General features: G+C 39.2%; 1 protein-coding gene across 4 annotated transcripts in view; it reads right to left on the bottom strand.

The window, feature by feature from the left end:
• The window catches only part of UBR3 (ubiquitin protein ligase E3 component n-recognin 3), a 263,885-nt gene that overhangs the window by 218,872 nt on the left and 20,214 nt on the right, over positions 1-24,799 (bottom strand). For all 4 annotated transcript variants that reach the window (XM_055289670.1, XM_055289672.1, XM_063644665.1 and 1 more), the window contains exon 2: positions 1,080-1,219. In XM_055289670.1, coding sequence (XP_055145645.1) covers positions 1,080-1,219 — 140 coding nt within the window. The remainder of the gene's footprint in view (positions 1-1,079; positions 1,220-24,799) is intronic.

Below are 24,799 nucleotides of genomic sequence, written 5' to 3'. Positions count from 1 at the left end.
TCAAGCAATCCTCCTCCCTCAGCTCCCCAAAGTGCTGGGATTACAGGTATGAAACACCATGCCCAGCTTATTTTTCTATATTTTAAGATATCTACTCTGTTAAGTAGAAGTACTTAACAAAGGATTGTATGTTTTTGCTTAAATTGTACAAATAAGGAAGTATAATGGTTTGCTCACAATAAAGATAACAAGACAGTTTTAGAAATGAGGACATTATATAACACTCCCCTACACTTTAAGGATGGAGATAGAAGATGAAAATGTGTGCCACAGTTTCAAAATGAATATAAAATTATTTATAGTACTAAATAATTTTAAACCTCTAAAAATAATGCAAAATGTAATCTTTTATAGAACAGAAATTCAGGTATCATTAGAAAGGTAAAAAACATCATAAAAAGTTAATAAATTTGATTCATACTACTGATGAATATCTGTAACTGACAATGTCAGACTGAGAATTTTTAATAGATACCTAAATCCAAATATTTACCTAACTGAAGTATGTTAATCAAGATTGTGATTAAATCTTAAAAAGTAAGAAGAACATCTGTAATTTTCTCTTTTAAATATTAACATGATGATTATACACCCATATATTCTACCAGTAATCTGGAAGTCAGCAATTTGACCCTATAAGTTATTATATAATATATAGAGAGAATAAAAATATATACAGACTTCTAAAAAAAGTTGATAAAACATTTTATCTTCTAAAAATCTAAGTTAAATTTAAACATTTCCAGGAGTTCTCAATTCTGCTTTATCATAATATTGCAAATAAAGTCACGTTAACCCCACAAAATGGTTACTTCCTCATCTGCAAAAGCTCAAATAAGTCTGATCAAAAACATTTATGACCTCAGAAGCAGAAAGCATGAAACTACATCTACTACAACATATAAGGTTATATAATTTATTTTTAGTGTGTTTCTATTCAATCCGTATTTTATAGTCATCTCTTTTTAAATGTTAAGCAAAAAAATGGTATCTGAAAAAATTCACCTCATAATTAATACTAAAACTTTGTAAATTTACAATTTAAAAAGAGTACTAACAAGAAGTAGATTAAAACATACCTGGTTCATTATAGCCTTCTCTTAAGTACTGAATAAGACAAAATATAAATCTTGGAAGAACAAATTCAGACATCATCAGTAAGTCTTTAGGGACACAGGGAATATTTGAACTTGATTTAATTTGATGCCTTTTACAAAACCTGTAATGTGAAAAAGAAAAAAATTAACAGTAATGTCTAATCAGCTAAAAATATATTATTTCTACTTACAATATTCATAAATGGAATACAGGCCAATAAATCCTCCTTTATGATTTTTAAGGTACCAGATTAAAAGAATGTAATTTTAATCAGTGTTTATATAAAAAATGGCACTCAGGTATATTTTTCCCAAGAAAAGACCATACTATTAATAGTTAAATTCCAAGTAGAATACAAAACGAAAATCTCATTACAGGGCACATTTTTTTTAACTGAAATTTATTACTTTCAGGTACCACTTTATGACTTCCACTCTTTTAAACCATTAAGTACAAGTTGATCACTTCAAAAGCATTTACATTTTTCCTATTTCTAACTTATTGCATTAATGAATAGCTAAGTGATACAAAAACTTGAAGTTTATTTTAAAAGTTTATACACTGAAGTGTATACATTCCTTCTAATCTTGTTTACATTCTTTTTTTTTTTTTTTTTTTTTTTTGGAGAGTCTTGGTCTGTCATCCAGGCTGGAGGGCAGCGGCACAATCTCAGCTCATTGCAACCTCTGCCTCCCAGGTTCAAGCGATTCTCCCACCTCAGCCTCCCAAGTAGCTGGGACTACAGGTGTGCACCACCACACCAGCTAATTTTTTTTATTGTTAGTAGAGACGAGGTTTCACCATGGTGGTTGGCCAGGCTGGTCTCGAACTCCTGACTTCAGGTGCTCCGCCCTTCTCAGCCCCGTAAGCCACTGTGCCTGGCCTATATTCACTTTCAAGTATGATTGGTACGTTTAAGCAAAAATGAAGTTAACTCTTCTTTTTTTTTATTTTTCCTTAAAGTCAGGGTCTCGCTTTGTCACTCACATGCATCCTGGAAGTCCTGGGCTCAAGCAATCCTCCCACCTCAGCCTCAGGCATGTGCCACTATGCCTGGCTAATTTTTTTATTTTTACTTTTTGTAGAGACAAGGTCTTGCTACATTGTCAAGGCTGATGTACAACTCTTGGCCTCAAGCGATCCTCCAGCCTTGACCTCCCAAAGTACTGGGATTGCGAGCCACTGTGCCCCACCCTGAAGAAAACTATTCTATAGTCAACATCCAAATAATCACAAATAAGTTATTCTGTGACCAAACACATAATTACCACATTAAACATGTAAAATGCCTAGAAATAAGTAGAAGGGAAGAGAAGCTATTTAAGCTGTAAAATATAAAAGATCTGAATAAATAGAGAAAAACAACATTCCTAAACGGAAAAATTGATCTTTTTTTTTTTTTTTTTTTTTTTTTAAAGACAACTTTAGCCGGGCACCGTGGCTCATGCCTGTAATCCCAGAACTTTGGGAGGCCGAGGCCAGTGCATCACCGGAGGTCAGGAGTTCAAGACCAGCCTGGACAACATGGCAAAACCCCATCTCTACTAAAAATATAAAAATTAGCCAGGCATGGTGGCACGTGCCTATAGTCCCAGCTACTTGGGAGGCTGAGGCAGGAGAATTGCTTGAACCCGGGAGGCAGAGGTTGCAGTGAGCCAAGACCGTGCCACTGCACTCCAGCCTGGGTGACTAAGCGACGCTCTGTCTCAAAAAATAATAATAATAATAATAAAAGACAGTTTCCCCAGGCTTAATGCCATTAGATTTACATCCCAACAGAATTAATCACAAACTAATTCTAAAGTTCAAATGTAAGATCATATTTGTGAAAAACACCATTAAAGCTTGAAAAAAAATGGTTAATGATAATGAACTGGACCTTAAAGCACAGTATAAAATTATTTTAATTAAAATTCTGTGGTAATGTGCTAACATCAATGGACCACAATGGGCTGGACATGGTGGCTCATGCCTATAATCCCAGCACGTTGGGAGGCAAAGGCTGAAGGATCACTTGAGGCCAGGAGTTCAAAACCAGCCTAGGCGACATAGCAAGACCCAGTCTACCAAAAAAACTTAAATAATTTAAAATGAACAATAATGAAGTCCAGAGAAAGAACATACAAATTTGTGATAAATGTGACATCTCAAATCAATATGGTGGAAAGAAGACTTAATAAACTACTTTAGAACAAAATTTACTATTATTTAAAAGCAGGAAGCAAATTTGATTCCTGTCTTATACTATATACAAAATATATTCCAGAATACATTAAAAATAAAATTTAAGAAATGGAGCCTGGAAGATAATTTACTATTTTCCTACATTATCTCAGAATATAGAAAGCCTAAGTTAAGACTTAAAACTAAAAGCCACAAAAGTAAGAAAAAAGACTGACTATGCAAATCAAACGCTTCTACACAGAAGACAGTAACAAACTGGAAAAAATATTTACAATATATAAATGAGATAAAAGATTAATAGCTATGATTACAAACTCTCAAAAATGGATATGAAAAATAAAAGAATTCAATAGAAAAATCAAGCAAGGTCATGAACAATTCACAAAACAAGTACCAAACAGCCAATAAACAAATGGAAAGATGCTCCAGTTTTCTCTAATAAAGCAATGAATTGTATTAAAACAAAAAATGAATAACTGGAGAAACCATTTTGTGATATCTAGTGAAATAACTGACTCATGCAATGGAGCCATTAGAGGAAAGCTTGAGGGGAAATTTTCATTACAGTTACTTACAGTTCTTCAGTTAATTACAGTTAATTTTATTAGGTGTGATAACAATATTGTGGTTATATAAGAAAAATATCTGACTATTACATCCTTATCAATCTGCTGGGTGAGGTGGCTCATGTCCTTAATCCCAACACTTTAGGAGGCTGCGGTGGGCAGACTGCTTGAGGTCAGGAGTTCAAGACCAGCCTGGCCAACATGGTGAAGCACCATCTCTACTAAAAAATACAAAACATTAGCCAGGCATGGTGGCACATGCCTGTAGTCCTAGCTACTCAGGAGTCTGAGGCAGGAGAATCACTTGAACCCGGGAGGCGGAGGTTGCAGTGAGCTGAGAACATGCCACTGCACTCAAGCCTAGGTGACAGAGCAAAACTCCGTCTCAAAAAAAAAAAAAAAAAAAAAAAAACCTTATCAATCTTAGTATCACCAGAAGTTTAAAAAAAAAAAAAAGCAGAGAGACTGTGATGTGAGTAAAGCACACAACACCATTTATGAAATGTTCTTATCAAACAAACTGAACTTGAATGACACCATGTCTCCAGAGCTAACTTCCATTTACAAGAAGTATGGGAGATAAAGGAACATGTTAAATGACACCACAAAAAAGCAAATAGACAAATGGAGAATGTGAGACATTATACAGGACAACTGACCCAGTTTCTGTAACCTGTCAGTGACAGAGGGGAATAAAGGGGTACCAGGGCTACTCTAGGTTAAAAGAGGCTTGAGACACCCAATAAGCACATACAATACGTAAACCAATTCTAACAAACCAACTCTGAAAGGAATTTTTGAAAGGCATTTTTTAGTCTTTCAAAAAGGAAATTCCTTTCCAAGGGAATCTGGTTATAAACTGGGTACTAGTTCATTACAGTTGATTTTATTAGTGTGATAATGCCATCGTGGTTATACAAGAAAATGTTCATGGTTATTTGGTGATACAAGAATTATTTTATGTGGGTGTGACAATAACAACACTGTGATTATCATTAAAAGTGAATTCCCGGCTGGGTGCAATGGCTCATGCCTGTAATGCCTATAATCCCAGTACTTTGGGAGGCCAAGGCGCGCGGATCACTTGATATCAGGAGTTCAAGACCAGCCTGGCCAACATGGCAAAGCCCTGTTTCTACTAAAAACACAAAACTTAGCCAGGCGTGGTGGTGTGCACAAGAATCACTTGAACCCAGGAGGTGGAGACTGCAGTGAGCTGAGATCGTGCGCCACTGTACTCCAGCCTGGATGACAGAATGGGACTGTCTTAAATAAAAATAAAAAATTTAAAAAAAGTAAATTCCCTGTCTTTTAGACAGAGACAGGGATTTACAGATGAAACGCTCTAATATATGGGACCTGCTTCAAAATAATCTGGTGAGATAAAGGGACGTAGATGGGAGTTTACCAAGAGCAGCTCTGAATTGCTACTTGTTGAAACTGAGAGATACATGAGGTTTCATTGTTATGTTCATGAAACAGAATACAGATAGATATCAAAGTCAATAAAGTATTCTCTTCTGATGTTTAAAGAATTCATTTAAAAGATTGTAATTTAAATTTGTCTTTCAGTCAAAAATGACACCAAGGGATATTTTCCCTAATAAAAAGATCATACTAGTTAGGTTCACTGTGCTGACTGCTTTTATATATGTTTTAAATTTTCTATACTAAAAAACTAAAGATCTTAAAAAGAAAAAAATCCCTACTCTTTAAAGATGAATGCTGAAGTATGTCTGGGTAAAACAACATGATTTGGGGGAGTTGCTTTAAAATACTTCCACGAAAGGGAAAAAAGAGCAGTTGAAGCAAATGTGGCTACAATCTTTAAAAATGTTGAGTCTGCATGATTGGCACAGGAAGGTTCAACATCCTATTGTATTTAACTTTGCATATGTTTGGAAATTTTCATAATATAAAAACAGTTTTTGATCTTGCAGATCAAGAAAGATTCACTTTACTAATTCATTGAAAGCATGTTCAGAAATTTTTGTTGTACACATGGAAGTGTAAACAGGTTGAGTTTTTGGTGGCATTTGACCATATCTATTAAAATTGTAAATGTTCGTAACACAAGCTTAGCATTTCTATTTCTACGAATTTATTATACAGAAATACTCCTAAATATACTTGCAAAGATGTTCATTACACCTCCATTTACAATATAAAAAGGTTAAAAATGCATGCATTTAATCATAGAAGAAAAGTGAACCAAACTATGGCAGATCCATAACATATTTTGATTTTTACAAAAACGAGGTGGATCAATAAGCACTAAAGTATAATTATATCTAAGATAAATTAAGTGAGAAATGAATTGTATATACATTTAATCTCTTCTATAAATACAATTTTGGAGAAGGGGAAACAAATGTTAATATATATAAGAAGAAAAATATTTTCAGAAATATATACCAAACTTTGTAGAAATTAACTGAGGGTATGATATGATACACTTCTACTTATGATGTTGATACTATGTATAATGTTTGAATTTTATATAACAAACATATATACAACTTTGTAATCAAAAGGAAAAATTTAAACCAAAAACAAAAAATAAGTTATGCCATACATTTGGTTTTACCTCCACAATTTAAAACATCATTGGTATTCTTTTTTGCTTCAAGGACCCCTTTGAGAATCTAATGAAAGTTACAACTCTTAAGAAAATATATACATAAATACAAAATAAAAGTTAGCATGTTCACACTCTGCTGAAGTCTATCTACCCTTCAGGTAGGTCTTTTAATTGTTAGGTCAGCAGATTACAGTGCAGAGATGGATTTTCCTTGGTCCTCAAGGCAGACACACAGGCAGAGCCTGAGCAGCCTCCTCAGTTGCCTCTGTGTCCCATCCAAATACTATTTTCCACATCTGCCATATTATGATAAAGGTTAGGAAGCATTACACCTTAAGGTTCAAACCTTGATTTAAAAGAAAAAATGAATTTAAGAACTTCTTCCAGTCCCGGCGCGGTCACTCACACCTGTAATCCCAGTACTTTGGGAAGCCGAGGTGGGCGACTCACTTGAGATCAGGAGTTCAAGACCAGCCTGGCCAACATGGTGAAACCCCATCTCTACTAAAAATACAAAAATTAGCTAGGCATGGTGGCGTACGCCTGTAATCCCAGCTATTCAGGAAGCTGAGGTAGGAGAATCGCTTGAATCCAGGAGGCGGAGGTTGCAGTGGGCTGAGATCTCACCACTGCACACTCCAGCCTGGATGACAGAGCAAGACTTCGTCTCAAAAAAAAAAAAGAAAAAAAAAAAAAAAACTTCTTCCAGCTGGGACACACAATATCTAAATAAAATCAAGTACACTTTCTAAAAGCTGTATTTCCATAAAAGTTTTTTTGTTGTTTTTTTTTTTCCTTTTGAGACACAATCTCACTCTGTTGCCCAGGCTGGAGAAAATCAAGTACACGTTTTAAAAGCTGTATTCACATAAAAGCTTTTTTTTTTTTTTTATGAGGCACAGTCTCACTCTGTTGCCCAGGCTGGAGTGCAGTGGCACCATGCCGGCTCACTGCAACCTCCGCCTCCCGGGTTCAAGCGATTCTCCTGAGTCAACCTCCCGAGTAGCTGGGACTACAGGCACGCACCACCAGGCCCATCTAATTTTTTGTATTTTTAGTAGAGATGGAGTTTCGCCATCTTGGCCAGGTTGGTCTCGAACTCCTGACCTCAGGTGATGCACCGGCCTCAGCTTCCCAAAGTGCTGGGATTACAGGCGTGAGCCACCGTGCCCAGCCTGTAAAAGCTTGTAAAGATAAAAGAGAACGTGGCCTGTGTGACAGATTAGAAGGCTAGTTGTGATCGGGCCGGGCGCGGTGGCTCACGCTTGTAATCCCAGCACTTTGGGAGGCCGAGGCGGGCGGATCACGAGGTCAGGAGATCGAGACCACGGTGAAACCCCGTCTCTACTAAAAAATACAAAAAATTAGCCGGGCGCGGTGGCGGGCGCCTGTAGTCCCAGCTACTCGGAGGCTGAGGCAGGAGAATGGCGTGAACCCGGGAGGCGGAGCTTGCAGTGAGCCGAGATTGCGCCACTGCACTCCAGCCCGGGCGACAGAGCGAGACTCTGTCTCAAAAAAAAAAAAAAAAAAAAAAAAGAAAGCTAGTTGTGATCAAAGACAACTTAATTAAGAAGCCTGTAAGCATAAATGTGAAGGAGAGAGAATGGATGAAAGGAAAGCCAGGACAGAAGAATAGGAAAACATAATTGGGCACGAAACTGAAGGATGCAATAAAAGAACTGAGAGCTGGAAAGCAGAAAGAGAAAGGATTAGAAAGCACAGAAAGCTCTCTTGGACACTTTGTGCAGGAAAGAAACCAATTCCAAAGAGCAACCGGGTGGAGTAAAGAAAAATCTGAACAGAGTACCAAGTAGCTAAGCCAAAGGAACAGCAAGAATGGTCTAAGTAATTTCAAGACTGAGGTTACAGAAGTGTATCAGAAGACTGGAGATTAAAAACTTAATGGTCAAAAAAGTAAAAAAATCAAACTCTGGGAACTAGTGTGAGTACGGCAGAACTGTCCAATGTGGATGTAATATACTGTGAGACTGATGAACAATACTGGTTTTTGTAATTCAGGCTGAGCATAGTGTGGGGACTGACCATTTAACATAGCAGATGCTCAATAAAGAACTGATAATACACAGTTCAAGGCAGGAAGATTGCCTGAGCCCAGGAATTCATGACCAGCTTGGGCAATATAGCATGACTCTGTCTCTTAAAAAAATCTTTTTTAAAATTACTATTAATATTTTATCAAGTCTTAGAAAAAGACTTGCTGAAACAAAGACTTAATTATAGTAGAACAAAAAAAAATTTTTTTATTTTGAGACAGAGTCTCACTCTGTTGCGCAGGCTGGAGTGCCCTGGTGCCATCTCAGCTCACCACAGCCTCCAACTCCCGGATTAAAGCAATTCTCCTGCCTCGGTCTCCGGAGTAGCTGGGATTACAGGCATGTGCCATGACGCCCAGCTAATTCTTGTTTTCTTTTTTTTTGAGACGGAGTCTCGCTCTGTCACCCCAGCTGGAGTGCAGTGGTGCGATCTTGGCTCACTGCAAGCTCCGCCTCCCAGGTTCAAGCCATTCTCCTGCCTCAGCCTTCCGAGTAGCTGGGACTACAGGTGCCAGCCACCATGCCCAGCTAATTTTTTTGTATTTTTTTTAGAAGAGATGGGGTTTCACCATGTTACCAGGATGGTCTCAATCTCCTGACCTCGTGATCTGCCCACCTCAGCCTCCCAAAGTGCTGGGGTTACAGGTGTGAGCCACCGCGCCCGGCCTTCTTTTATATTTTTAGTAGAGATGGGGTTTTGCCTGGCCATGTTGGCCAGGCTGGTCTCAAACTCCTGACCTCAAGTGATCTGCCTGCCTCGGCCTCCCAAAGTGCTGGGATTACAGGCGTGAGACACTGTGCCTGGCCAACAAAATTATTTTAAGGGCATCCAATTGAATAATAATCTGCGACCCATTTAATAATCCCAGTTGTTCAAATTTTTTTTGAAGAGCTACTACATGCCTCGCACCTAGGCCTTGGGAATATAGAGGCCTTGTCCTCATAGAGCTAACTTTCTGAGGCAGGAGGAAAGAGAGAAACAAGAAAATAAATTATGGAAATATCTGACAGTAATAAATTATATGAAATTATTTCTAGCCTGGGCAACACTGTAAAACCCCATCCCTACAAAAAATACAAAAATTAGCCAGATGTGGTGGCGTGCACCTGTAATCCCAGCTACTCAGGAGGCTGACGTAGGAAGATCACTTGAACCTGGGCACAGAAGGTTGCGGTGAGCCAAGATCATCCTACTGCACTCCATTCTGGATGACAGAGTGAGATCCCGTCTCAAAAAAGAAGAAAAGAAAAGAAAGTATTTGACAGCACCATACATAAAAAGTATCCATGGGGCTCCTTTAGATTGGGTTTGTCAGGGAAGGCCTTTCTGAAGAGGTGATATTTAGGCTACAGGCCAAAATGACATGGAGGTAGGCTAGGCATGCAAAGCTCTGAGGGAGGTTAAGGGAGAAAGTTTGCTATTTTCACTTTGTGTGTTTAGATTGTACCAATTCAACCATCAAGAAATTTACTCCATTTATAACACCTAAATTGATCCTAAAATTCATGTCACTTCATCAGCAATGAACTATGGCTACAGGTAGAACCAATAAGTCAAGTGAGCTAACCAAAAGACACCAGTAAAATCAAAGACCTGACAAATGAAACTGCATATAAACATGTATTAACAATCTCTCCCCAAGTGAACAAGAGAAGAGCTTTCTAGACAACTGGTATAGCTCCAAATTAAAAATGAGGCAGGAAGTAATACATTCACATTAGCAGTTCATAGGTCACGGATAACTTTCTTCAAGGAACCCAACAGATTTGCAAGATTAAGAAGGTTAAATAGTCCTTAGTGGGGAAGGATGTTACAGCAATAATAGAATGATCAAATAGAACTAAAAAAATACTAGACAAAATGACTTCTCTAAATTTTGTTTGACATCATCTTTTTAAAATTTTTCACTGAAGCATAACTGATAAAAAATTGCCTAAAAGGTTACATATGCAACTCAACGAAATATCACTGAATGAACATACTCATGTAAATGCCAATTCAAGATCAAGAAACAGGGCTGGGCGCAGTGGCTCACACTTGTAATCCCAGCACTTTGGGAGGCCGAGGCGGGTGGATCACGAGGTCAGGAGATCGAGACCATGGTGAAACCCCATCTCTACTAAAAATACAAAAAATTAGCTAGGCGTGGTGGCGGGCACCTGTAGTCCCAGCTACTCGGAGAGGCTGAGGCAGGAGAATGGCGTGACAGAGCGAGACTCCGTCTCAAAAAAAAAAAAAAAAAGAAAAAAAGGATCAAGAAACAGAACATTACCCCCAGAAACTCTCCTTATGATTCCTCTGAAATCAAATTTAAATGACTAAAAGTAAATTTCCTGGACTGTGGGAGAAGTAGAGGAGAGAGGAAACAAAAGGGGAGGCGGGGGTTCTGGTAGTCTATTTGCAAGTTACTGATATTTGGTGGGGAGAAGGAGGGCAAGGAGAGGCCAACTCAAATAACGAAACCACATTTTTCAAGAATTTGAAAAGTATGTGAGATAATAAGCTCCCCTACAAATAAGCCTTTGGCAAGAACATCCCATTCTCAACTTACTACACACATTACACACTATTTTGCAACAAATTATACACATACACATTATTCTGCATATAATTTTGGATAATTCATAGAGATTCCTGGAGAGTCATACCCCCCATGTTAAAAGCCCTGATGCTATAATCTGTGCCCTTCATCTGACAGGTGGGAAGATCTCAGAAACATTAAATGACACATTTGACTAAACTTTAACAAAATTATCAAAAGATATTTAGGATAACAAATCTAAAATGACATAAAAGGCATACCATAAACATATATGATATCTACCTAAACCAATCTATATATTTAATATGACCCAGTGAAAATAACAATAAGGAATAAACAAGCTGATTCTAAAGTTTATATGGAAAAATAAGCAAGAATCACTAAGAAAGTTCAGAAAAACAAGAGTAATAAAAGTGAAGTAGCTTTATCAGAGATGAAAACTTATTTTAAAGTTAAAATCATCAGAAGTATTGATCCCAGCCGAAGTGAGGAGCGCCTCTGCCCAGCCGCCCCGTCTGGGAAGAAGTTAGGAGCGCCTCTGCCCGGCCGCCCCGTCTGGGAAGAAGTGAGGAGCGTCTCTGCCCGGCCGCCCTGTCTGGGAAGAAATGAGCAGCGCGTCTACCCGGTCGCCCAGTCTGCGAAGTGAGGAGCGCCTCTGCCCGGTCGCCCCGTCTGGGAAGTGAGGAGCGCCTCTGTCCGGCCGCCCCGTCTGGGATGTGGGGAGCGCCTCTGCCCGACCGCCCCGTCTGGGAGGTCTACCGGGGAGGCCAGAAGCAATGTGGGGGCTGGACGTGGTGGCTCACGCCTGTGGTCCCAGCACTCTGGGGGGCCGAAGCGGGTTGATCACTTCAGGCTAGGAGTTCGAGACCAGTCTGGCCAACATGGCGAAACATATGAAAAATACAACAGACAAACCAACCAACCAACCCAGTGACAACAAAACAGGTCTACCCTGGAGTCATACTCTAATTTTTTCTATTTTCCTCCCTTTCTGATCCTTTATCCCACTTTCTTCTTCTTCCTCTTCCTTCTCCGTCTTCTTTGTCAAATAGAGGAGTGAGTTATTATCACTGATCCATATAAAGTCCCTCTCTCATTTATTTTAATTCCCACCCCCCATTTCTATTCCCTGACTTCCCATGTGCAACCTTCCTATGTTTGATACGCATCTTTTTGTTTGTATGTATTTTTAGAAAATGTTTATTGTTTTGTGTGCAAAAAAAATTAATAAAAAAAAAAAAAAAGAAGTATTGATCCCAGCCTTTAGGAAGCTAACATTCTGTAGGACAGAGATAGACAATGATGATGAATACAATTAAGTAAACTACAAAGCAGAGAAAGGGAGATCAGAAATTCAGCTCCAAATTCACCTATACATATTCCTGGGCCATTTTTCTAAATATACATTTCTACATCGCTAATAGGAAGGACTAAAATACAGCTCCATCCCATGTCTAAAACTGTTAGATAAATTCTAAGAACGAAAAGAAAAAACTTTAAATTCCATCTACACAGGTTTCAATGTTATTTAGTGGGCCCTGAAGTACCAGAAAAAAAAAAATTTATGAAAACTAAAAATTTTAAATTAAATTACAGCATGCACATAAGATCAGAAAACTTGAAAGTAAAAATAGAGATGTTGTAAATCTATTAAACTATTAAGACAGTAAATATACATTGAAACCTTGAAGCAGAAACAAACAATATGGTTATGGTACATGAAAAATAATATGGGTCCAGAAATAGAACCAAATACATGTGGAATTTATAATAAAGGCAAAATTCAAATTTATGCAGAAAACAGGGCTTAATCAGAGAAATGATACTGAGATAATTGGGTAAACCAACAAAGTTGGGGGTAGGCGGGAGGAATCTCCTCACATCTTATACCTTGATAATAAATTCCTAACATATGAAAAAGGTAAACGTAAAATGTGAAATCATTAGAGTTCTAGAAGCAACTTGGTGTGGGGAGAGTTACTTAATAATTGTGTAGAAGAGACAGCTTAAGTATGACAAAACCTAGAAGCCACTAGATTTTAATAACTACATAAACATAAAAGAGTAATAAACATAAAATTAATAAACATAAAAATTGACAAGAAAAAATTTCTGTATAAAAATAAATGCCCATGGGCTTTTGTTTTTCTTTTTTCTTTCTTTTTTTTTTTTTTTTTGAGATGGAGTCTTGCTCTGTCACCTAGGCTTGAGTGCAGTGGTGCGATCTTGGCTCACTGCAACCTCCGCATCCCAGGTTCCAACAATTCTCCTGCCTCAGGCTCCCGAGTAGCTGGGATTACAGGCGCTGCCACTATGCCCAGCTAATTTTTGTATTTTTAGTAGAGACAGGGTTTCACCATGTTGGCCAGACTGGTCTAAAACTCCTGACCTGGTGATCCACCTGCCTCCGCCTCCCAAAGTGCTGGGATTACAGGCGTGAGCCACCACACCCAGCCGGCATTTGTTTTTGAAAAGACGAGTAGGAAAAAGGGTTTGCAACTCATAACTGGTCAAAGAGTTTGTGATGGTTAATATTGACTGTCAACTTGATTGGATACAAAGCATAGTTCCTGGGTGTATCTGTAAGAGTATTGCCCAAGGAGATTAACATTTGAGTCAGTGGACTGGGAGAGGCAGACCCACCCTCAGTCTGGGTGGGTACCATCTAATCAGCTGCCAGAGCAGCTAGAAAAAAGCAGGCAGGAGAAGATGGAAGACCAGACTTGCTGAGTCTCCCAGACTTCATCCTTCTCCCGTGCTGGATGCATCCTGCCCTTGAACATCAGATACCAAGTTCTTCAGCTTTTGGACTCTTGGACTTACACCAGCAGTTTGCCAGGGGCTCTGGGGCCTGTGGCCACAGACTGAGGGCTGCAGTGTCGGCTTCTCTACTTTCGAGGTTTTGAGACTCGGGCTGATCCACCACTGGCTTCCTTGCTCCTCAACTTGCAGATGGCCTATCGTGGGACTTTACCTTGTGATTGTATGAGTCAATTCTCCTTAATAAACTCCATCTCATATATCCATATATCCTATTAGTTCTGTCACTCTAGAGAACCCTGACTAATACAAGGCTATTCTTCCTAAGACAATCCAAGAGAAAATGAGAAACGGAAATACCAGTCATTCTTAAACATATGAAAAGATGCTCAAGTCAGTCAATAAACACATTAAAACTATACTGAGGAAAAAAAAAAAACAAAACTCACACTGAGGAAAAACGTGTCAAGATGGAGTAGCAAGGACCAAATTTACTCCCTCATCTTAAACAATTAGTTCATGTTCCCAAAAGCGAGAATGGCGAAACCTCAAAATAAACGGGAATCACATAGAATCTTCTGAAGGGCACTGCATTACCAGTGCAGATAAATTCACTTGAGACCAAAGGTTGCTCTGAACCCACACTAATATAGCTTAAAGATAAGCCCTGAGTCCAAGTAACTTATCTGCACTCCAAAACAAAATCCAACCCTAACTAAGGAAGACAACTTAATCCACAATCAGCAACATAAAGTGCAGAAATTCTGGCATACAATCAATGTTTTCTAGGCATGCAAAAACAAACAAAAAACAAAAACAGAAAGATATGATCCACAACCAGCAGAAAATTAACAGACATAGACCCAAAAGTGATGGAGATAATGAGACTAACAAACCTATTTTCCATTTGTTCAAGAAGAGAAAGGACAGGAATGAAAGCATAATGATGGAAATAGAAGATATAAAATAGAACTGTATCAAACTTGTAGAGATTAAAAAATAAGGCCAGGTGTGGTGGCTCACGCCTGTAATCACAGCACTTTGGGAGGCCGAGGTGGGCGGATCACAAGGTCAGGAGATCGAGAACATCTTGGCCAACATGGTGAAACCCCATCTCCACTAAAAAAATATAAAAATTAGCCGGGTGTGGTAGCGTGCCCCTGTAGTCCCAACTACTCGGGAGCCTGAGGCAGAAGAATTGCTTGAACCCAGGAGGCGGAGGTTGCGGTGAGCCAAGATCGTGCCACTGCACTCCAGCCTAGGCAATAAGAGTGAAACTCGGTCTCAGAAATAAATAAATAAATAAATAAATAAATAAATAAATAAAATATCAGCAATGAAGAATATACCAGATAGAATTAACAGTAGAATGACACTAGAAAAAACAGATCAGTGAATTTAATGACACAGCAATAAAAATTATGCAAAATAAAACACAGAGACTAGAAAAGTAAACAGAACCTCAGTGAGCTGTGGGATAACAACAAGGTGGTCTTGCATTATACTGGAATCCCAAAAAAGAGGAGGGGAGACAAAAAAAAATCTGAAGAATTAGTGGCTGAAATTTTTCCAAATTTGTTAAAAACTAAAATTGCAGATCCAAAATACTCAAACCCCAAACAGAATAAATATTTTTTTTAAGAGCCATGCCGAGGGCCAAGTGCAGTGTGTCAAGCCTGTAATCCCAGCACTCTGGGAAGCCGAGGCAGGTGGATCACGAGGTCAGGAGATCGAGACCATCCTGGCTAGCACGGTGAAACCCCGTCTCTACCAAATATACAAAAAATTAGCCGGGCATGGTGGCAGGTGCCTGTGGTCCCAGCTACTTGGGAGGCTGAAGCAGGAGAATGGCAGAGCTTGCAGTGAAGCTGAGATCATGCCACTGCACTCCAGCCTGGACGACAGAGCAAGACTCCGTCTCAAAAAAAAAAAAAAAAAAATCCATGCTGAGGCACATGATAACTAAATAGCTGAAAACCAGTGATTAGGAGGAAAATAATCAAAGTAACCAGAAGAAACTGATTCATTATATACAAAGGAACAGATACAAATAACAGCAGACTTTTTGTAAAAAATTATGCAAGCCAGAACAAAATGGAGAGACATTTAAAGTACTAAATGAGGCCGGGCACAGTGCTTCACACCTGTAATCCCAGCAATTTTCGAGGCCAAGGTGAGTGGATCACTTGAGGTCAAGAGTTCAAGACCAGCCCGGCCAACATGGTGAAACCCTCTCTCTACTAAAAATACAAAAATTAGCCGGGCGTGGTGGAGGGTGCCTGTAATCCCAGCTATTCAGGAGGCTAAGGTAGGAGAATCGCTTGAAGCTGGGAGGCAAAAGTTGCAGTGAGCCAAGATCACCCCATTGCATTCTAGCCTGGGTAACAGAGAGAGACTCTGTCTCAAAAATAAATAAATAAATTTCAAATAAATAAATAAAGTACTAAATGAAAAGTAATATACAAAGAAACAACATTGAAAATCTAGAATTCTTAACACACAGAGAAAATACCCTTCAAAACTGAGGAGAAATAAACTCTTCAAGCTGGCATGGTGGCACATACCTACAGTCCCAGCTACTTGGGAGGCCAAGACAGCCTAGAAAACATAGCAACACCCAGTCTCTTAAAAAATAAAAATAAAAAAGCTTTTCAAACAAAAGCTGGGACATTTCATTGCTATCATACCTGGCGACAAGAAATATTAAAGGAAGTTTTTCAAACAGCCTTATGATAAGCCCACATGGTTAGAAAATGACCCCCTTGTCAACAGTCATGTGAGTAAACCATCTTAGAATTCGATCCTCCAGTCCCAACCAAGCCTTTGGAAGATTACAGTGCCAACTTAGATTTTTATTATAACCTGATGAGGGATGCTATACCAGAACCACCCAGCTAAGCCACTTTCAAATTCGTGGCCCATAGAAACTATGAGATAATAAATGCCTGTTGTCTTAAGCTGCTCGGTTTTAGAGTGATTTGTTACACAACAATAGATAACTCCTAAAAACACTATCAACCAACTAGACCTAATTGACAATAACACTACATCCTACAAAAGCTGGACACTCATTCTACTGGTCATAAAATATGTCTCAATCAATGTTACTTAAAAATTTAGGCAGGCGTGGTGGTGCACACCTGTGGTCCCAGCTACTTGAGGGGCTGAGGTCGGAGGATCACTTTAGCTCAGGAGGGTCAAGGATGCATTGAGCCATGATAGTGCCACTGCACTCCCAGGCACTCCAGCCTGGGAAACAGTGAAATCTTGTCTCAAACTTAAAACAAAAATAAAAATAGATTAAATTTGGCCAAGCACAATGGCTCACACCTGTAATCCCAGTGCTTTGGGAGGCCAAGGCAGGTGGATCACCTGAGGTCAGGAGCTCGAGATCAACCTAGCCAACATGGTGAAACCCCATCTCTACTAAAAATAAAAAAAACAAAAAAAATTAGCCGGATGTGGTGGCAGGCACTTGTAATCCCAGCTACTTGGGAGGCTGAGGCAGGAAGAACACTTGAACCTGGGAGGCGGAGGTTGCAGTGAGCTGAGATCGCACCATTGCACTCCAGCCTGGGCAACAAGAGTGAAACTCTGTCTCAAAAAAATAAATAAATAAATTTAAGAAAACTGACATTACATAAAGCAGGACCTCAGAACACAATGGGGCCGGGCACAGTGGCTCACATTAGCACTTTGTGAGGCTGAGGCAGGCGAATCATCTGAAGGGTCAGCAGTTTGAGACAAGCCTGGCCAATGTGGCAAAACCCCGTCTCTACTAAAAATACAAAAATTAGCTGGGCATGGTGACACATGCCTGTAAGTCCCAGCTACTCGGGAAGCTGAGGCACAAGAATCACTCAAACCCAGGAGGCAGAGGTTACAGTGAGCCTAGATCGCACCACTGCACTATAGCCTGGGCGACAGAACAAGACTCCGTCTCCAAAAAAAAAAAAAAAAAAAGAACACAATAAAATTATACTGCAAATCATTAACAAGATAGCTTTAAAAATTCCCCAAATTTAGAAATTAAATAAATAACATACCTCTAAATAACACACAGGCGAAAAAAGAAATACAACTAGACTGAAACACCTTTTTTCTACCTATCATATTTGCAGACCAAAAGTTTGATGACATACTATGCTGGCCAGGTAGTAAAGTAATGGATACTCTCATACTGATGGAAGGAGTACAAATTAGCATATTATATATGAGAACAATTTGGCAAAAATTTATCAAAAGTATAAATTTACATCCATTTGACCCAATAATTAAATGGTGATTTAGAGCAGGATCTCTTAATTTTTCACCCTTTTCTCCATACCCATGAAGACATTTTCTCAAAGCAAAGTCCAAGAAAGAATCTGCATATTATTTCCAGATGAGTCAACCTGGAGGAAAATGTAGTCTAGCCAAAATAACAAAAATTCTGTAATTCCCATAATTTTCAATGGTTTCAAGAAACAATTAAAATATCAAAATCAGCACTGATTCAAAAAATCCAGGCTGCACAGTCCTAAAACATTAAATGACAATGTTTTAATGAAAACAAGAAATTATCTTTAAGAATTTATTATATATAGTATTTTAATACCAGCATTAAAGATGAACCTTTTTAACCTCTTCCTAATCTCAACACATAATCCCTTAAATACTCTCTACTGCTTTTTTAAGTCTTAAAAAAACAACAACCAGAAAACTTCTTTACCCTGAGATTTTATAACTATTTAGCTTGAATTCATTTCAGATTAGAAATAAGGTAATATAAAACACTTATCAACACTTTACGTTGTATTTCATAAGGTGGATAGTGGTACATGAATGTCCATTGTACTGAAATTCTTTAAACTGTACATATACATTTTATAAACTCTCTCCTGTGTATGTAAGTTTATAACATTAAAAAAACTTAAGATTTATCAATACAGAAACTCTTAATCTAAGTTAAAACTCCTATTGAATATTATTCTAAATAAATTCAAGTAATCACTTCCCACTTTCTCAATGACAAAAAAAGGGTTAACTCTAATTACCAGTGTTAAAGTTCCAGTTTACAAAAACCTAAACCTCTTTCTTTTAGAGTACCTAATTACAGGATGGGAAATTGAGTCCATGATGAGAAATATAATTTCCAAAACTATGGTAACGCATTAACAGTTTCAGAGACAAAGAAGAATATCTACCTTACAGGTTTTCTTCCTATCATCATTAAAAAACTATTTGCCAATGCATATTTCTGACAAGAATTTTTTATATTATTAATTATAATACATAGATAACATTTGTAAACTTTTTTTTAAATACTTTAAATTCTGGGATACATGTGCAGAATGTGCAGATTTGTTACATAGGTATACATGTGCCATGGTGGTTTGCTGCACACATCAACACATCATCTAGGTTTTAAGCCACGCATGCATTAGGTATTTGTCCTAATGCTCTCCCTCCCCTTGCCCCCAACCCCAACAGGCCCCAGTGTGTGATGTTCCCCTCCCTGTGTCCATGTGTTCTCACTGTTCAATTCCCATTTATGAGTGAGAACATGTGGTGTTTGGTTTGCCCAAGAAGTCCCAAGACTAGAATTTTTAAACAGCTTTTTCTTCCTTTCTTCTCTCCCTCATTCACTTCCACATACATATGCACATATAAACAACAAACACAAATGCATGCAGATTTAAAAAAAAAAAAAAAAAAAACGAAGTCCCTTTATAAAGAAAAAAATGGGCCAGGCACGATGGCTCACTCCTATAATCCCAGCACTTTGGGAGGCTGAGGTAGGTGGATCACCCGAGGTCAGGAGATCGAAACTGGCCTGACCAACGTGGTGAAACCCCATCTCTACTAAAAATACAAAAATTGCCAGGTGTGGTGACACGTGCCTGTAGTCCCAGTGACTCGGGAGGCTGAAGCAGGAGAATTGTTTAAACCTGGGAGGCGGAGGCTGCAGTGAGCCAAGATCACACCACGGCGCTCTGGCCTGGGCAACAGAGTGAGACTATGCCTCAAAAAAAAGAAGAGGAAGAAGAAAAAGAGGAAGAGGAAGAAGAGAAAAAAGAAGGAAGAAAATAAAGAAAAAAAGCATTTGCATTATAAGAAAGAACATATACATCTTTGTAATTGCCTGACAAAAAGACCCTGCTCATAGCTTATCATAAACTGGTAAAAGATAAACCAGTCATTACTAGACAAAACTGAAAGTTCTAAATAATTGTCTGCCTCCTGCCCAGCTCTTCTCCATGAACTCTATTCACCTGTTCCCATCCTGGGTTCTGTATTGCAGCTAAGGACAGCAACATTTTCTCTAGCATTTGTAAGTAACTACTCCCTCTCACCTTTCAAACTGGAATAAAAATAGTTATGTATTAGTTATATTTAGGCTATCATATGGTGTGTAAAGCCAAAACACAGCTATTAAAAAATTTACATTCATTCATTGTTTTGGTTTGAATGAAATCTCAAGTTAATTATTTAATTTAGTCATTATTCATACACACGTTTGCTAATAATTTGGTTGAGAAAAAAAACACAAATTTCTATATCCATAAAAACCTATGGCTCTCTTAAAGGACACAATTTTTTTGTTTGTTTTTTTGTTTTTTTGTTTTTTTTGAGATGAAGTCTCATTCTTTCACCCAGGCTGGAGTGAAGTGGTATGATCTCTGTTCACTGCAACCTCCACCCCCTGGGTTCAAGCGATTCTCCGGCCTCAGCCTCCTGAATAGCTGGGATTATAGGCATCTGCCACCACACCAAGCTTTTTTGTTTGTTTGTTTTTTTGTTTTTGTATTTTTAGTAGAGACAGGGTTTCACCATGTTGGTCAACCTGGTCTCGAATCCCTGACCTCAACTGATCCGCCTGCGTTGGCCTCCCAAAGTGCTGGGATTACAGGCGTGAGCCACCACGCCCAGCCTCAATTTGTTCTTAAAGAGCCAGATAGTATTTTCTACTTTGAGGGCTAGGCAGTCTGTTGTAATTACTCAATTCTGTTTTTGTAGAGTGAAAACCGCCATAGGCAATAAGTACATAAATTAGTGTGGTATGTTCCAATAACATTTTATTTACCAAAACAAGCTGTCAACCCTTGGGCAATAGTTTGCCAACCTCACATTCCAAAAGGATCCAAAAGCATGTAAAGCCATAGAAAAGAAAACACAAAAGCCTACCTAATCTCATTTATCAAATTAATCCATTATTCCATTCACCTATTAATCGAATGAGGTCAGTGCTCTTAGATTGTGAAGAAAGGGTTTAAAACAGAAATCTGAGTCACTGTTCCAAAGGTCTTAAGGTATATCTCAACTATAAAATGAAGAGTTGGTAGTAAATGATCTCCAAATTATGCTCTAGCGTTAAAATTCTATGTGCCTATCTACAAATAGGCAGTCTAAATGCGCAGAGAGATTAAACCACATTGTCTTCTGATCATAAACAATTACCAGGAAAAAAAATAACCATGGAGGACAAAGTTACAGGCAATATGAAAACATCTCAAAAGATGTCTTCATGTAAACGTTTCAGCAGTAAGCAAAAGAGTAGTTCACATTTCAAACCAATATTTACTCGGTGCACACTCCAATTCAGAATACCTGGGCCCCAGCTCTGTCGCTTAACTTTTTTTTTTTTTTTGAGAGGGAGCCTTGCTCTGTCACCAGGCTGGAGTGCAGTGGCGCAATCTCAGCTCACTGCAACCTCAGCCTCCCTGGTTCAAGTGATTCTCCTGCCTCAGCCTCCTGAGTCACTGGTACTACAGGCACGCACCACCACGCCCAGCTAGTTTTTGTATTTTTAGTAGAGACAGGGTTTCACCATGTTGGCCAGGATGGTCTTGATCTCTTGACCTTGTGATCCGCTCACCTCAGCCTCCCAAAGTGCTGGGATTACAGGCATGAGCCACCGTGCCTGGCCAACTATCTACTCATTGAGTAAGATTCTCTATTATCTTTAACTTCTCCAAAAAACGAGGACAATAATATCTACCTCAAACACTGTTGGGTAGGAAAGGGGTTTGTAAAAAGTAACACAAAATAGAAAATTAGCATCTGGGTGAGATGGCTCACGCCTGTAATCCCAATGCTTTGGGAGGTTGAGGCAGGCCTATCACTTGATTGAGCTCAGAAGTCTGAGACCAACCTGGGCAACATGGTAAAACCCCGTGTATACAAAAAATACAAAAATTAGCCGGACGTGGTGACACACACCTGTGTTCCTAGCTACTCAGGAGGCTGAGGTGGGATAATCACTTGAGCTTAAGAGGTCAAGGCTGCAGTGAGCCAAGATCGTGCCACTGCACTGTAGCCTGTGCAACAGAACGAGACCCTGTCTCAGAAAAAAAAAAAAAAAGGAGGAAAAAATTAGCAAGGTGGTAGATGTTAATAAAACTGTATCAAGAATTAAAACAAGTGTGAATAGTCTAAGCATACCTACTGAAAGACAAGGATTGTCTAACTGGATTTTTTTTAAAGCAAAATCCAAATTTAAGTTAAAAGTAGAAGAACAGAAATGTAACCAAGTACCCACATTTTTCTAAGAAAAAGAAAATTTTTTTATTATGTTTTTCTCTTCTTTCTCCATGTCTCCCTGTTCTCCACTTCCTACTTAGCCCTTTAAAATTCAATTATAACTTTTTTCTTTTTTTTGAGACTGAGTCTCGCTCTGTCACCCAGGCTGGAATGGAGTGGCACAATCTCGGCTCTCTGCAAGCTCTGCCTCCCGGGTTCATGCCATTCTCCTGCCTCAGCCTCCCGAGTAGCTGGGACCACAGGTGACCACCACCACGCCCAGCTAATTTTTTGTATTTTTTAGTAGAGACAGGGTTTCGCTGTGTTAGCCAGGATGGTCTCAATCTCCTGACCTTGTGATCCACCCACCTCGGCCTCCCAAAGTGCTGGGATTACAGGCATGAGTCACTGTGCCTGGCCTCAATTATAACTTTTTACTTCCCCTTCACCTAAAACTCTTACAGGGCAAATTCACCTAAATATGTGCTTAAAAGATTTAGAGCAGGCCAGGTGCAGTGGCCCATGCCTGTAATCCCACCACTTTAGGAGGAGGAGATAGGAGGATCCCTTGAGTCAAGGAGTTCAAGACTAGCCTGGCCAATAAAGTGAGACTTTGTCTCTACAGAAAAATTTTAAAATTGGCCAAGCATGGTGGCATGTGCCTCTAGTCCCAGCTACTTGGGAGGCTAAAGTGGGAGGATTGCTTGATCCCAGGAGGGAGAGGTTGCAGTAAGCCAGTATCATGCTGCTGCACTCCAGCCTGGGTGAAAGAGTGAGGCCCTGTCTCAAAAAAAACAAAAAGCTCTAGAACAAACTCTCACCCACCAGGAGACTGCCTCAAGATAAAACAGTTGACTTACAACCCAAAGTGTGTCCACTGTGAAACTCTCTCCTACTGGAAGGCTGCCTCAAGAGACAACAGTCCAGCTACAACCCCAAGTGTGCCCACTACAAAACTCTCTCCTAACCTGGAGGGTTTTTAGCCACTTTTACAACTTAATCCTGCCCACAAAGGTGTCAGCAGTCATCAGCTAGGTCTCCCAGTAGATAAAGTACCAAGCCAACATGCAGATCCCCACCTGCTTCCTTCCTCTCCTGCATGCCATTTATGTTAGGCTCCCTTTTAAAAGTGCTCACTTTCTGCTCCAAAAGCAAAGCAGCATCCTTAAAGCAGGAAGCCTTCCCCTAAGCTACCTTTGGAATAAAAAGTTACTTTATACGAGACCTTGTTCTTGTTAACTGGATTCTGCAAGCAGCAAACAAGTGAATCTGCATTTTGGTTAGAGAGAGGGATATACCATCCAAATTCTATCTGACTTAACAATATCTGACCAACTGTATAAAAAACAAGCTAAAAGTTCCTAATTTAAAAATCAGGCCAGGCACTGTGGCTCATGCCTGTAATCTCAACAGTTTGGGAGGTCAAGGTGGGTGGATCACTTGCGGTCAAGAGTTCAAGACCAGCCTGGCCAACATGGTGAAACCCCATCTCTTCTAAAAATAGAAAAACTAGCCAGGTGTGTGTAGAGGAAAAGTTAAATATTAAATTTGAACTCAATTGAACGTGAACACAAACAATGGTCACCAAGTCCCAGAAGAGGTTATGTGAGCCCCTTGAGGCGTTCATCCAGCACCATTTCGGAGAAATCTCTATTTCAATCTATTCCTATATGTTAGTTATTGAAAAACAATAGATAATCACAAAAACAAGGTGACCTTATTGTGTTCATTGAGCCCAGTCGCGCAGGGCCCTCTTGACTGGGCCTCACACCAAACAACTCGTTACAAAAAAAGCTAGGGTCCCAGTCTGCGCCGAAGCTTCACGAAAGACCTCTACTCGTCTGTGAACGGACAAGTGGCCGACTCTGGAGCCCAGACTGTTGCTTGCCAGTCTGGTACTGAATCCTCCATAGTCTGGTGAGTATAAATATATATGCATCTTTTCTCTTATCCCCTCCCCATTGCAATTTGCTTATTATATCCATTTGCTTATATTATTTGCTTATTATATCTGCATTGCCATTTACGTGGGATAAAGGTTGTTTACCCTTAAAGGGATTGTGTGTGTTTGTCTTTTCTTCTCCCCTTGCATGTTTCCCACACAGAACAGTGTGGTAGCAGGTGCCTGTAATCCCAGCTACTCAGGAGGTTGACACAGGAAAATCACTTGAACCTGGGAGGCAAAGGCTGCAGTGAGCCGAGATCATGCCACTGCACTCCAGCCTGGGCAACAGAATTCTTTGTCTCAAAAAATAAAAAATAAATAAAAAATAAAAATCTTGACATTACATGTTTTCAAGATCTACTCATATATATTACTCATATATATAACAGGTGTGGGGTCCTTTCCCAAAAGGAGATAGTCTTCTCCCAAAAATAGAGCAGAAAGCAACAGACTTTCTTGGAGCACATATAGGAAAGAAAATTCACTTAGGTAATTGCCCTAAGTGAACTTAAATACAAATGTAAAAAAATAAATATAACTGTAATATAAAATCTAATATTGTACTG

The sequence above is a fragment of the Symphalangus syndactylus genome, chromosome 8 (assembly GCF_028878055.3).
Source record: "Symphalangus syndactylus isolate Jambi chromosome 8, NHGRI_mSymSyn1-v2.1_pri, whole genome shotgun sequence".
NCBI classification, from domain to species: domain Eukaryota; kingdom Metazoa; phylum Chordata; class Mammalia; order Primates; family Hylobatidae; genus Symphalangus; species Symphalangus syndactylus.
The sequence above is the reverse complement of the archived record's forward strand: the minus strand, read 5'-3'. Positions and strand labels throughout refer to the sequence as shown.